General features: G+C 53.2%; 1 protein-coding gene across 2 annotated transcripts in view; it reads left to right on the top strand.

The window, feature by feature from the left end:
* Positions 1-10,424, top strand: part of POLE (DNA polymerase epsilon, catalytic subunit) — a 44,670-nt gene that overhangs the window by 15,183 nt on the left and 19,063 nt on the right. For both annotated transcript variants that reach the window (XM_004385016.2, XM_012558022.2), the window contains 18 exons: positions 203-349; positions 649-794; positions 1,425-1,573; positions 2,734-2,826; positions 2,989-3,133; positions 3,733-3,890; positions 4,226-4,421; positions 4,537-4,751; positions 5,332-5,434; positions 5,851-5,931; positions 6,023-6,145; positions 7,669-7,881; positions 8,068-8,277; positions 8,487-8,630; positions 9,227-9,367; positions 9,614-9,767; positions 9,844-9,950; positions 10,093-10,269. In XM_004385016.2, coding sequence (XP_004385073.1) covers positions 203-349; positions 649-794; positions 1,425-1,573; positions 2,734-2,826; positions 2,989-3,133; positions 3,733-3,890; positions 4,226-4,421; positions 4,537-4,751; positions 5,332-5,434; positions 5,851-5,931; positions 6,023-6,145; positions 7,669-7,881; positions 8,068-8,277; positions 8,487-8,630; positions 9,227-9,367; positions 9,614-9,767; positions 9,844-9,950; positions 10,093-10,269 — 2,702 coding nt within the window. The remainder of the gene's footprint in view (positions 1-202; positions 350-648; positions 795-1,424; positions 1,574-2,733; positions 2,827-2,988; positions 3,134-3,732; positions 3,891-4,225; positions 4,422-4,536; positions 4,752-5,331; positions 5,435-5,850; positions 5,932-6,022; positions 6,146-7,668; positions 7,882-8,067; positions 8,278-8,486; positions 8,631-9,226; positions 9,368-9,613; positions 9,768-9,843; positions 9,951-10,092; positions 10,270-10,424) is intronic.

Here is a 10,424-nt window from a genome sequence, read left to right as displayed (position 1 = left end):
GCGAGTTCAGTGAGCACTGGGGGGATGCAGGGGTGAGCTCAGTGAGTGTTGGGGGTACATATGGTGCAGAGAGGAGTTCAGTGAGTGTTGGGGGAACATAGGGTGCAGGGGCGAGTTCAGTGTGCACCTGGGAAGGGGGCTCTGGAAGGAAGCAGAGCAAGCCTTTGTTGCAATCCCTTTCGCCCTGCTGCTTCCTTCCCAGTGCCAGCCAGCCGCAGCGAGTACCACCGCATCCAGCACCAGTTGGAGTCAGAGAAGTTCCCTTCCCTGTTCCCAGAGGGGCCCACCCGGGCATTCCACGAACTGTCCCGGGAGGAGCAGGCCAAGTATGAGAAGCGGAGGCTGGCAGGTGAGACTCGTGGCCTTCCATGCACCACATAGCCCCTGGGTGAGGCCTTCCATGTGTCATGTGTCCCTCAGATGTGGCCTTCCACGTGCTGCGTGACCCCTGGTCATGGCCTTCCACGTGCTGCACGGCCCCCAGACGTCTTCCACGAGCTGTGTGTCCCTGGATGCTGTGTCTCTGCTGGGCTGTGGGGCTTCACAGCTGAGGTCGGCAAAGGCTTAGTGCTCCTGTGGCTGAATCCTAGAAGGGGGCGATGTCGCAGGTGGTTCTCACACCTTCTCCATGGTCTCATTGTGTTCCAGATTATTGTCGGAAGGCGTACAAGAAGCTCCATGTCACCCGAGTGGAGCAGCGCCTCACCACAATCTGCCAGCGGGAGAACTCCTTCTATGTGGACACAGTTCGCGCCTTCCGGGACCGGCGCTATGAGTTCAAAGGGCTGCACAAGGTCAGGCTCAAGACACTACAGGGTGGACCGGGGAGGTCAGAGCAGAGCTTAGTTCTGAAACAAGAGACCTTACTTGGATCTGTCTGGACCCTCTTGGCCCCCTCACTGGGGTGCGCTGGTCTGGGCTCTCAGACTGGCCGCACACACGGGCAATAAAGACACTGGACTTCTTTTGTTTCTTTAGCTTTGAAGAATTAAGGGCAGAAAGGAACAGGCCACAGTCTATCCGACCTGAGGCCTGTGAAGTGTTTTGAATGATTATTTTTGAAGTAACTGTTTAGAGCGGGGTTAGGAAGTGACAGCTGGGCCATCCATCGGTTTTGTAAATAAAGTTTTATTGGAACGTAACACGATGTTGTCTGTGGCTGCATCTGCACTACAGCAGTGTGGTTGAGCAGCTGCCATAGAGACTGTTAATCCACATGCCTGAGACACTGACTATTGGCCCTTTAAGAAAAGGTTTGCCGACCTTTGATTTTAGGGAAAAAGGCTATTTGGTCTTTACTATACTATTTTTCAAGTTTTCTGTAGATCTGAAACTTGTCAAAATATTAAAAAGTTGGGCCGTTTGTTATGGTGACTGTGACATGGGAAAATGTGTTGGCCAGTCAGCCTCTGTGTGGCCTTCAGGTGTGGAAGAAAAAGCTGTCTGCAGCAGTTGAGATGGGTGACGCGGCCGAGGTGAAGCGTTGCAAGAACATGGAGATCCTGTACGACTCCCTGCAGCTGGCCCACAAGTGCATCCTCAACTCCTTCTACGGCTACGTCATGCGCAAGGGGTGTGTGCAGGCAGAGGCCCCCTCCCAGCCTCTGGAGCCGGGCATGTGGGGGGACATGACGAGCACAAATGGAGTAAACGTACGAGGAAGTGACTGAGGGTTGGGTCAGAGCATGAGGAGGGGAGGGGTGAGAGACTGAAACTTGGCAGTGCTGTTTACTGAATTTGGGGTGTTGGAGAAAGCAGTTTGGGGTGAGGCAGGGGCGAGAGGGTGAGGAGAGCAGAAACCAAGCCAACTTTGGGGTTCCTGGGCACGTCATTGCTCATACATAGGCTGGGGATGGCAGTGTGGTTGTTGTGACTCTGCGTGTCCTCACTCGGGAGCATGGAGGGGCTGGGTGGATGCATGGAGCACTGGAGCGTGTGGGGGGAGGTGGAAGTCAGGAAAACCGGGGTTAGGAGGTGGGGGGTGAAAGCCAAGGTGAGGAAGTTCCTGGAGGGAGACAGATGAGATCAGGTGTGAATGGTGTCACTGGATGTAACAGCCAGGCGGTCACTCGTGACCTTGGAGAGCAGGTTTGCTGGCACAAAGGCGAGGCCTGGCCAGGTGGTCTGGGGACAGGGGGCTGTGTGGAGGAAGACAGGATGGCTAGGCAGGGATTGTTTGTTTACTTGTTGTTTTAATGACTGCGACTAGACCATGCTCAGTGCTCGGGGGGCAGAGTTTGCAAGGGAGAGGCAGGAGATGGCAGAGAGCAGCATCCTGGGGAGCAGGGGGCCAGGGTCCAGTGGAGGGGGGGATATAGTCAGGAAGGATGGGCTCTGTTTTCTCTGAAAGTAGGACATGAGAATGGGCTGAGAGGTTGACAAGGACAGAGCAGGACAAGACAGTACTGGGAGAACAGGACCCTCACTTGGAGGTGTGGACGTTTGGGTGGCTGTGGGGGCCTACAGAGAGGAAGGCCACATGCTGTTGGGCAGCACCCCACCTCCTTCAGGACCTCGACCGTGCCACACCCTGGGGGAGGGGAATGAAGGGTGTCCTGGGGGCAGAGCCAGGTTCCTTGTCAGCTGTCCTGTCCTGCTTCACAGGTAACTTGGCTGCTTTCGTTGACCCCTCTAAGGACCCTTCTTCCCATACCTCTAACATTTCCTGGAGGGAAGCCGGTCACCTGCCTCCCTGCCTGCCCCTGAGCTGTGCTGTCCTCCCCCTGCTCTCAGGGCGCGCTGGTACTCCATGGAGATGGCCGGCATCGTGTGCTTCACAGGAGCCAACATCATTACCCAGGCCCGGGAGCTCATTGAGCAGATTGGGTGAGTGCCGTGGGGTCGGGCTGGGAAGGAGCCAAGGCCGCAAGCTCTCCGGTTGGTGGAGATATTTGTAGTGTTCATGGCTTGTCACAGCTCAGATGCGGCCTGCTTTTGGAGGCGGAGGCTGCAGCCCGCTCTATGGGCCCATGTTTGTCCCTTCTGCAGGCGGCCCTTGGAGCTGGACACAGATGGAATATGGTGTGTCCTGCCCAATAGTTTCCCAGAAAACTTTGTTGTCAAGACGACCAACGTGAAGAAGCCCAAGGTGACCATCTCCTACCCTGGGGCCATGCTAAACATCATGGTCAAGGTAAGTGGGCCTCCTGGCAGGGGCTTAGTCTGCTCTCATGAGATTGGATGATTTCCTAGCGTGAGCATTATTATGAAGGAGACTTGGAAAGATGATTTCATTGGCTCTGAAACTGCCTTAAACTGGCCTGCTCACTTTCCTCATTTTAGACCACCTGCCTCACCTGCTGAGAGCTGTTCTTTGGCCTGAGGTTCTATAGTCTGAATGCTATGTTCAAAAGTGACTTAACTGGGGCTTTTCTTTTCCTTTCAGTTGAGCATCCAGACTTTTTAGCTTTTAACTTTTTGTTTCGAAGTAATTTTAGACTTACCAGTTGCAAAAACAGGGCAGAGTTTCTATGTTACGTCCTTCAGCCAGCTTCCCCCAATGTTAACGTCTTATACAGCTAAGGCGCAATTGTGAAAACTAAGACATTTACATTGGTGCAATACTATAGCTAACCTCCAGACTTTATTTGGGATTCCCCAGTTTTCCATTGTGGTCCTTTCTCTGTCCCGAGATCCCAACCAAGGTCCCACGCTACGCCTGGTGAGTGGGATATGTGGGTGGTTTGGGTTTGGGACAGCTTTGAGTGACCTGCTCTTCCCCACTGGCTCCAGGAGGGCTTCACCAACCACCAGTACCAGGAGCTTGCAGAGCCCTCCTCGCTCACCTACGTCACCCGTTCTGAGAACAGCATCTTCTTTGAAGTCGATGGACCCTACCTTGCCATGATCCTCCCGGCCTCCAAGGAAGAAGGCAAGAAGCTCAAGAAGAGGTGGGAGTCTTGCAGCCCCCTTGCATTTGCCAGGGACATGGGTTGATGTGGATGGATCAGACCTAACAGTCCAATCAGGAACATGGGCCGGGCACCAGGGCAACAACAGGCCTTGGTTCTTTATTTCCTTTTTGTCTCTGATTGAGTTATCATTGGAGAGATGTAGACACTGATGCCACCAACTTTGTTCCCCACTTGCTGTTTTGCTTCTGAGGTCACAGGCCCTTGAATCATGGTTATGTTTGAGAAGCATAAATTTCAGGGGTGGAAGGGCAGCTGCTGCCTGATGGTGGTAGAAGAGGGGCTCTTCACTGCCCTGCCTGCCCGGTCCCTAGGTATGCTGTTTTCAATGAGGACGGATCCCTGGCAGAGCTCAAGGGCTTCGAGGTCAAGCGGCGTGGGGAGCTTCAGCTAATTAAGATTTTCCAGTCCTCGGTGTTTGAGGCCTTCCTCAAAGGCAGCACACTGGAGGAGGTGTATGGCTCGGTGGCCAAGGTGGCCGACTACTGGCTGGACGTGCTGTACAGCAAGGTGAGGTCCACGTTCCTCCTCACCACCATCCCCAGTAAGGGAGCAGGCTTAGATCACTGGGTCATTGAACTCCGTCTTTATCTCTATAGTGCTGTTTGTCCATGCCTCTCTCTAGGCAGCCAACATGCCAGATTCAGAGCTGTTTGAGCTCATTTCTGAGAACCGCTCCATGTCTCGGAAGCTAGAGGACTACGGGGAGCAGAAGTCCACCTCCATCAGCACGGCCAAACGCCTGGCCGAGTTCTTGGGCGACCAAATGGTCAAGGATGCAGGGCTGAGCTGCCGCTACATCATCTCCCGGAAACCTGAGGGCTCGCCTGTCACGGAGAGGTAAGGGCTCCAGACCCCCAGGCTCCCTGAAGACCTGGATGCTAAACCGATGGCTTACCTCCATGGAGACCTACTTCCCTTTTCAGGAGTAGATTGCTGGGCCTTTCTTCCTAGTCTGTCTTAGTCTAGAAGCGCTGCTAAAACCTTTTCAGAATTATAGCAGGATATACACCTCTACTGACAGACAGATGGTAGCTGTGCATGAGGTGCATTGGCTGGGAATCAAACACAGGTCTCCTGAATGGAAGGCGAGAATTCCACTGATAAACTCCCCCTGCCTCAGGCAAACAGCTCTGCTAATAGTGGTTAAACACTGAAACCAGGCCTAGTGGCCAACAGTGGAGGGATTGTGCATGAAACCCTGGAACGTTAATACAATGAAGTGTTGTTTAGTTGTTAAATATGGCAAATATTAGATACAAGGTGTAGTTTCTAGGAAATGGGAAAGCTGAGTAAAAGCGTAGGTCACAAACTAGGCTGTGTGTCTTGCTTATTTCACCGTGAAGTGGGTGCCCCCTGATGGCTTATCACTGACCTAGGGTGTTCAGACGGCCCATGAGTGTGTCTGTCTCCTCACCAGGGCCATCCCCCTGGCCATCTTCCACGCAGAACCCACAGTGAGGAAGCACTTTCTCCGGAAATGGCTCAAGAGCTCTTCCTTGCAGGAGTTTGATATTCGGACGGTGAGGGCCAATTTTTTTGTCTACTCTTGGAAGTTTAGGAGGGTGGCAGACAGAGAGCACACCTGACTTGGGTCATCTCTTCTGTCTGGAGTCTTGACTCTTGACTTTCTTCCTTTCTGGTACTTGATGAGTGACTGAGGAAGTGGTAACACTTTAGGAAAATTTAAAGCGTTGAACGCAGGGGAGGCCCTTGAACTGTTCTCTTGGACAGAGTATGGCTCAGGGTTCGAGTGCTGGCTCTGACACTTGCTCTGTGATCCTGGGCGAGTCATTAAGCTCTGTGCCTCAGTTTCCTTCTCTGTGAAATTGGCACCTGTCATCACAGAATGTCTAAGAGGAGTAAAGCTAACAGATGGTTGCTGCTATTGCTGGTTTTCTTCTATGCACCCTGCCGTTGCCCGCTCCTGCATGCTTAGGTTCTGGATTGGGACTACTACATTGAGCGACTGGGAAGCGCCATACAGAAGATCATCACAATTCCTGCAGCTCTGCAGCAGGTGAGGCCAAGAGCCAGTAAACACACAGATGTCTAGGCCTTGGCTGGACATGGTCAGACCACATCTACTGACCTATGCCGTCTGCGTGCAGGTGAAGAACCCAGTGCCGCGAGTCAGACACCCCGACTGGCTGCACAAGAAGCTGCTGGAGAAGAACGACGTCTACAAGCAGAAGAAGATCAGCGAGTTGTTTGTCCTTGAGGGCAAGAGACAGGTAATGGGCCGGCCAGGACAGCAGGCTGTGGGTTCGAGTGCTAGCCAGGCTCTTGTGGGCCCAGGGCTGCACCAGCTTACCTGAACTTCCGTGTCTGTTTGTGGTAAAAATGTTCAAAGCTTTGAGCAACCGAAATTATTTAGAGGCCCTAGGCATCGTAGTTAGACAAGAAAAAATAAGTTAAAAGTTTAACGATTGAAAGAAGGTGTATTATTTGTGCACAGTGTGATAATTAACACTGAAAATGTAAGGAAACTAAAAATAGTTTGAACTAATAAGACATCAGCAAGACAAGGCCAATATATTAAAAACTTGTAGTTTTCTTATGCATTAGAGACAATTAGAAAATATTTTTTGAAAAATACTATTTACAATAGGAGCAAATAATATACCAAAAAATAAACCTATGGTAACAAAACGTGTGCAACTTTCATGGAAAAATTATACAACCTTATTGAAGCATATAAAATAGAGTCCCTGGGTGGCACAGATGGTCAAGTGCTCAACTTTTTAAGTATACAGAAAGTCACCTAAATAAGTCGAGAGAGATACCATCTTTGTGAATGGGGGACTCAATACTGAATATGGCAGTTTGCCCCAAATTAATCCATAAAATTTAATGTAACTACAGTAAAAACATTCCTAAAATGTTCTCTGAATGAAATTTGACAGACTAATCCTAAAGTTCATATTAAGAGTAAGGTTAAGAGTAACCAAAACAAATTCCAAGTTTGAGGAGGGAGAAGTATCTCACCAGATGACAAGGCTCACTTTAAGTCCTTGTAAGGTAAGACAGTAGCCCTGTAGAATAGAGAGTGCCCAGCACAGGTGTGAGCGAGAGCTTGGCACATCACACATCACCAGGGAGACAGTGGGCCGCTTACTCAATGAAAGTGTGTTGCTACTTACGGCGTATATTTATGGATAAGTAGTTGTTAGTTGCCATGGAGTCAAATCTGGCTCATTGTGATCCCGTGTGTGCAGAGTAGAACTGTGCTCCATAGGGTTTTCAAGGCCTTTCGGAAGCAGATTGCCAGGCCCGTCTTCTGAGGCAACTCTGGGTTGGTTCAGACCTCAGCCTTTTGGCTAGTAGTTGAGCGCTTAGCCATTTGTGCCATTCCGGGGCTCCTGGGCAAGTAGTGAAAGTGAAAAATGTGGGGGGGATGATAGGCGCAGCTCTCGAGGTAGTGGTTACCTTTTGGAGGGAAGGAAAGAGAAGGGAAGGGATGAAAAGAAGAGGTTTAGGCATTTCTTGCAATGTCTTATTATAGAAAGAAGCTTCTGAAAAAATATAAAATGTAAACAGTTACTTCGTGTTGGTGGCAGGTATTTGAGTGGGTGACATTGCCTATACTTCTCTGCCTTTGCACAATTAAAAATTACAAGTAAGAGTCTATAAATGCACGTTTGTGTATAAATATTTTATCCCATGTCAGGCTGTGTGCTTATGATAGAGTTCTAGAGGTAGGCTTTGTTGGGACGAGAGTTGGTGGTGTTTACAAGACTTGGTTGGTTTTTCCTAGGTCGTGATGAACCAGGCTCCAGAGGACAGTCAGAGCCCTGGCCCTTCTGACATGGAGGACTTCGGCCTTACGAAGCCTCCACGTACGGCAGTTCCTGTTGTCACTAAAAGGAAGCGGGTCCTTTGGGAGAGCCAGGAGGAGTCCCAGGAGCTGGAGCTGACGGTGCCCTGGCAGGAGATCTTGGGGCACCCCCCCGCACTTGGTACCACCCAGGTAGGGAAGCTCGGAGGTGTGGCCTACCCAGAAGCCTCTGAGTATCCAGGCTTTGCAGTGCAGGGAACAGAGCGGGCCTCAGAGCTGGTTTGGAAAGCCGAGTGCCGGGTTGGGGTGGTCGTTTTCCCTCTCACAGTGTGTGAGCTCCCGTGTCTGTCTCTCCTGACTGGCCCTTGCTCCTTCCAGGAAGAGTGGCTGGTGTGGCTCCGCTTCCACAAGAAGAAGTGGCAGCTGCAGGCCAGGCAGCGCCTTGCGCGCAGGAAGAGGCAGCGCCTCGAGGGCACTCAGAGCGCACCGAGGGCCGGGGCACTCCGCGAGGGGCCTGCCACGGGGCTGGGGAGCTTCCTGCGGAGGGCTGCCCGCAGCATCCTGGACCTCCCGTGGCAGATAGTGCAGGTGTGGACAGTTGTGGGAGGTGATGCCCCGCCCAGCTCACAATGCCGGGAGCCGGGATGCTGAGCCATCCTGCTTTGCGGGTGGAGAAAGGGCAAGCCTGTGGGGTCCTGGCTCCGAAGTGGGCTGTGTGCTGGGGCCGTGGGAGTGACCCTGTTCACAGCACCCAGCGCATCTGTGACGAGTTACGGCCCTCTGTGCTCTGTGCTTAGATCAGTGAGACCAGCCAGCCTGGCCTTTTCAGGCTGTGGGCTGTCATTGGCAGTGACCTGTACTGCATCAGGCTGAGCATCCCACGCGTGTTCTACGTGAACCAGCGGGTGGCAAAAGCAGAGGAGGGGCCCTCATATCGCAAGGTACACACAAGGCAGCCTGGTATGGTGGGGTCCTGTGGCTTCTCCACAGGGTTGGGGCTGGGTAAGGGGCTGGTGGGAGCACTGAGGGCATGCTGCAGCATGGTGGGGGAGACAGGTGGAGTGAGCATGTGCCCTGAGCGAGTTGTCTGAGCCTCCGTCACAGGTGTCTCACTGGGACGGTGTGAGAGTCAGTGGACATGGTGTCTGTGAGGCAGTGGGCACGGAGCCTGCCCTGCTGCAGCCCCAGACACAGAGGATCTGGAGGGTTTTCTGCAGATCTGCTTTGGAAACTGGGCATTTAGCTTCTTCTTGGGGAGGGGGTGTGGGGCTCCTTTGTACTGAGCCGCCTGTTTCCCACTGTGGGAGCTCATCTACACATGTCTGAAAGTGTATGACCCTTCCTGTTTTCTGGGAATTTTCATTTCCTGCCCCAGCCACTTTTTTTTCTTTTTTTCTGTTTTTAATGATTTCTTGCCTTATTTCAGTGGGATTTCTGAAGAGAAGGGTAAACGTTTGGGTCCCAACTGTAGTTTTGAAGCCATGAGGGTTTGTGGGAAACTGAGCCACACTAGGGATCCTCACGCTCATGTCCCCAGGTGAACCGCGTGCTCCCTCGCGCCAATGTGGTCCACAATCTCTATGAGTACTCGGTGCCCGAGGACATGTACCAGGAGCACATCAACGAAATCAACACAGAGCTGTCAGCGCCGGACATCGAGGGCGTCTACGAGACTCAGGTAGCATCACTGGCCTGCTGGTGGGGGCTCCAGGGGGGCTGCAGCATGAAGGAGGCACATGGGATGGGTGGGATGGTGGAGGTCATGAACCACCCCCACAGGCAGAGTGGATTTCCGCTGTGTATCTGCCCGAGACCGGAGAAGTAGCACATTGTAAGGATTGGCCCCATGGCCGGACAAGCCATGTCCATGGCCCGAGTCCTCCCGAATCAGCCCTTGCCTGTCTGTCTGTCTTTACCTCCCAAGGTGCCGCTGCTGTTCCGGGCCCTTGTGCAGCTCGGCTGTGTATGTGTGGTCAACAAGCAGCTTGTGAGGCACCTCTCTGGCTGGGAAGCAGAAACCTTTGCCCTCGAGCACTTGGAGATGCGTTCTCTGGCCCAGTTCAGCTACCTGGAACCAGGTAGGGTCCATGCTGGCTGCCCTATTGCCCAGCACTGCCTCCTGCAGACCCGAGGTCACAGCGTGTTCCTCCACAGGGAGCATCCGCCACCTCTACCTGTATCACCACGCTCAGGGCCACAAGGCACTCTTCGGGGTTTTCATCCCCACACAGCGCAGGGCATCTGTGTTTGTGCTGGACAAGGTGAGTCCGGGGCCTGTGGGGCGGGGAGGGGCGTATCCTTGGGCAAGCCCAGGTGCAAACACGGCGTTGAGTCAGAACCGGAATCTCGGGCGGCCGCCTCTGCTCTGCTCCACACGGGGGCTTACCAGCGCCGTGGGTCTAGGTGCGCAGCAACCAGATGCCGAGCCTCAGTGCCGTGTACTCCTCGGAGCACAGCCTCCTGCTGGAGCAGGTGGGCCCTGAGTTCCTGCCTCCTCCCAAGCACACCTTTGAGGTTCGAGCAGAGACCGACTTGAAGACCATCTGCAGAGCCATCCAGCGCCTCCTGCTCGCCTACAAGGTGAGGTGCTGGCGTCGCTGTGGGCCCACTCTCCCTGGGCCGTTTGTTCATCTGCTGTCTCCTCTGCTCTGAGTGGCGTGTCCTCCCTGGGCCACATGTTGATCTGCTGTCTCCTCTGCTCTGAGTGGCATGTCCTCCCTGGGCCGTGTGTCGAC

This window comes from Trichechus manatus, unplaced genomic scaffold (assembly GCF_000243295.1).
Source record: "Trichechus manatus latirostris isolate Lorelei unplaced genomic scaffold, TriManLat1.0 scaffold00131, whole genome shotgun sequence".
NCBI lineage: Eukaryota > Metazoa > Chordata > Mammalia > Sirenia > Trichechidae > Trichechus > Trichechus manatus.
The sequence above is the reverse complement of the archived record's forward strand: the minus strand, read 5'-3'. Positions and strand labels throughout refer to the sequence as shown.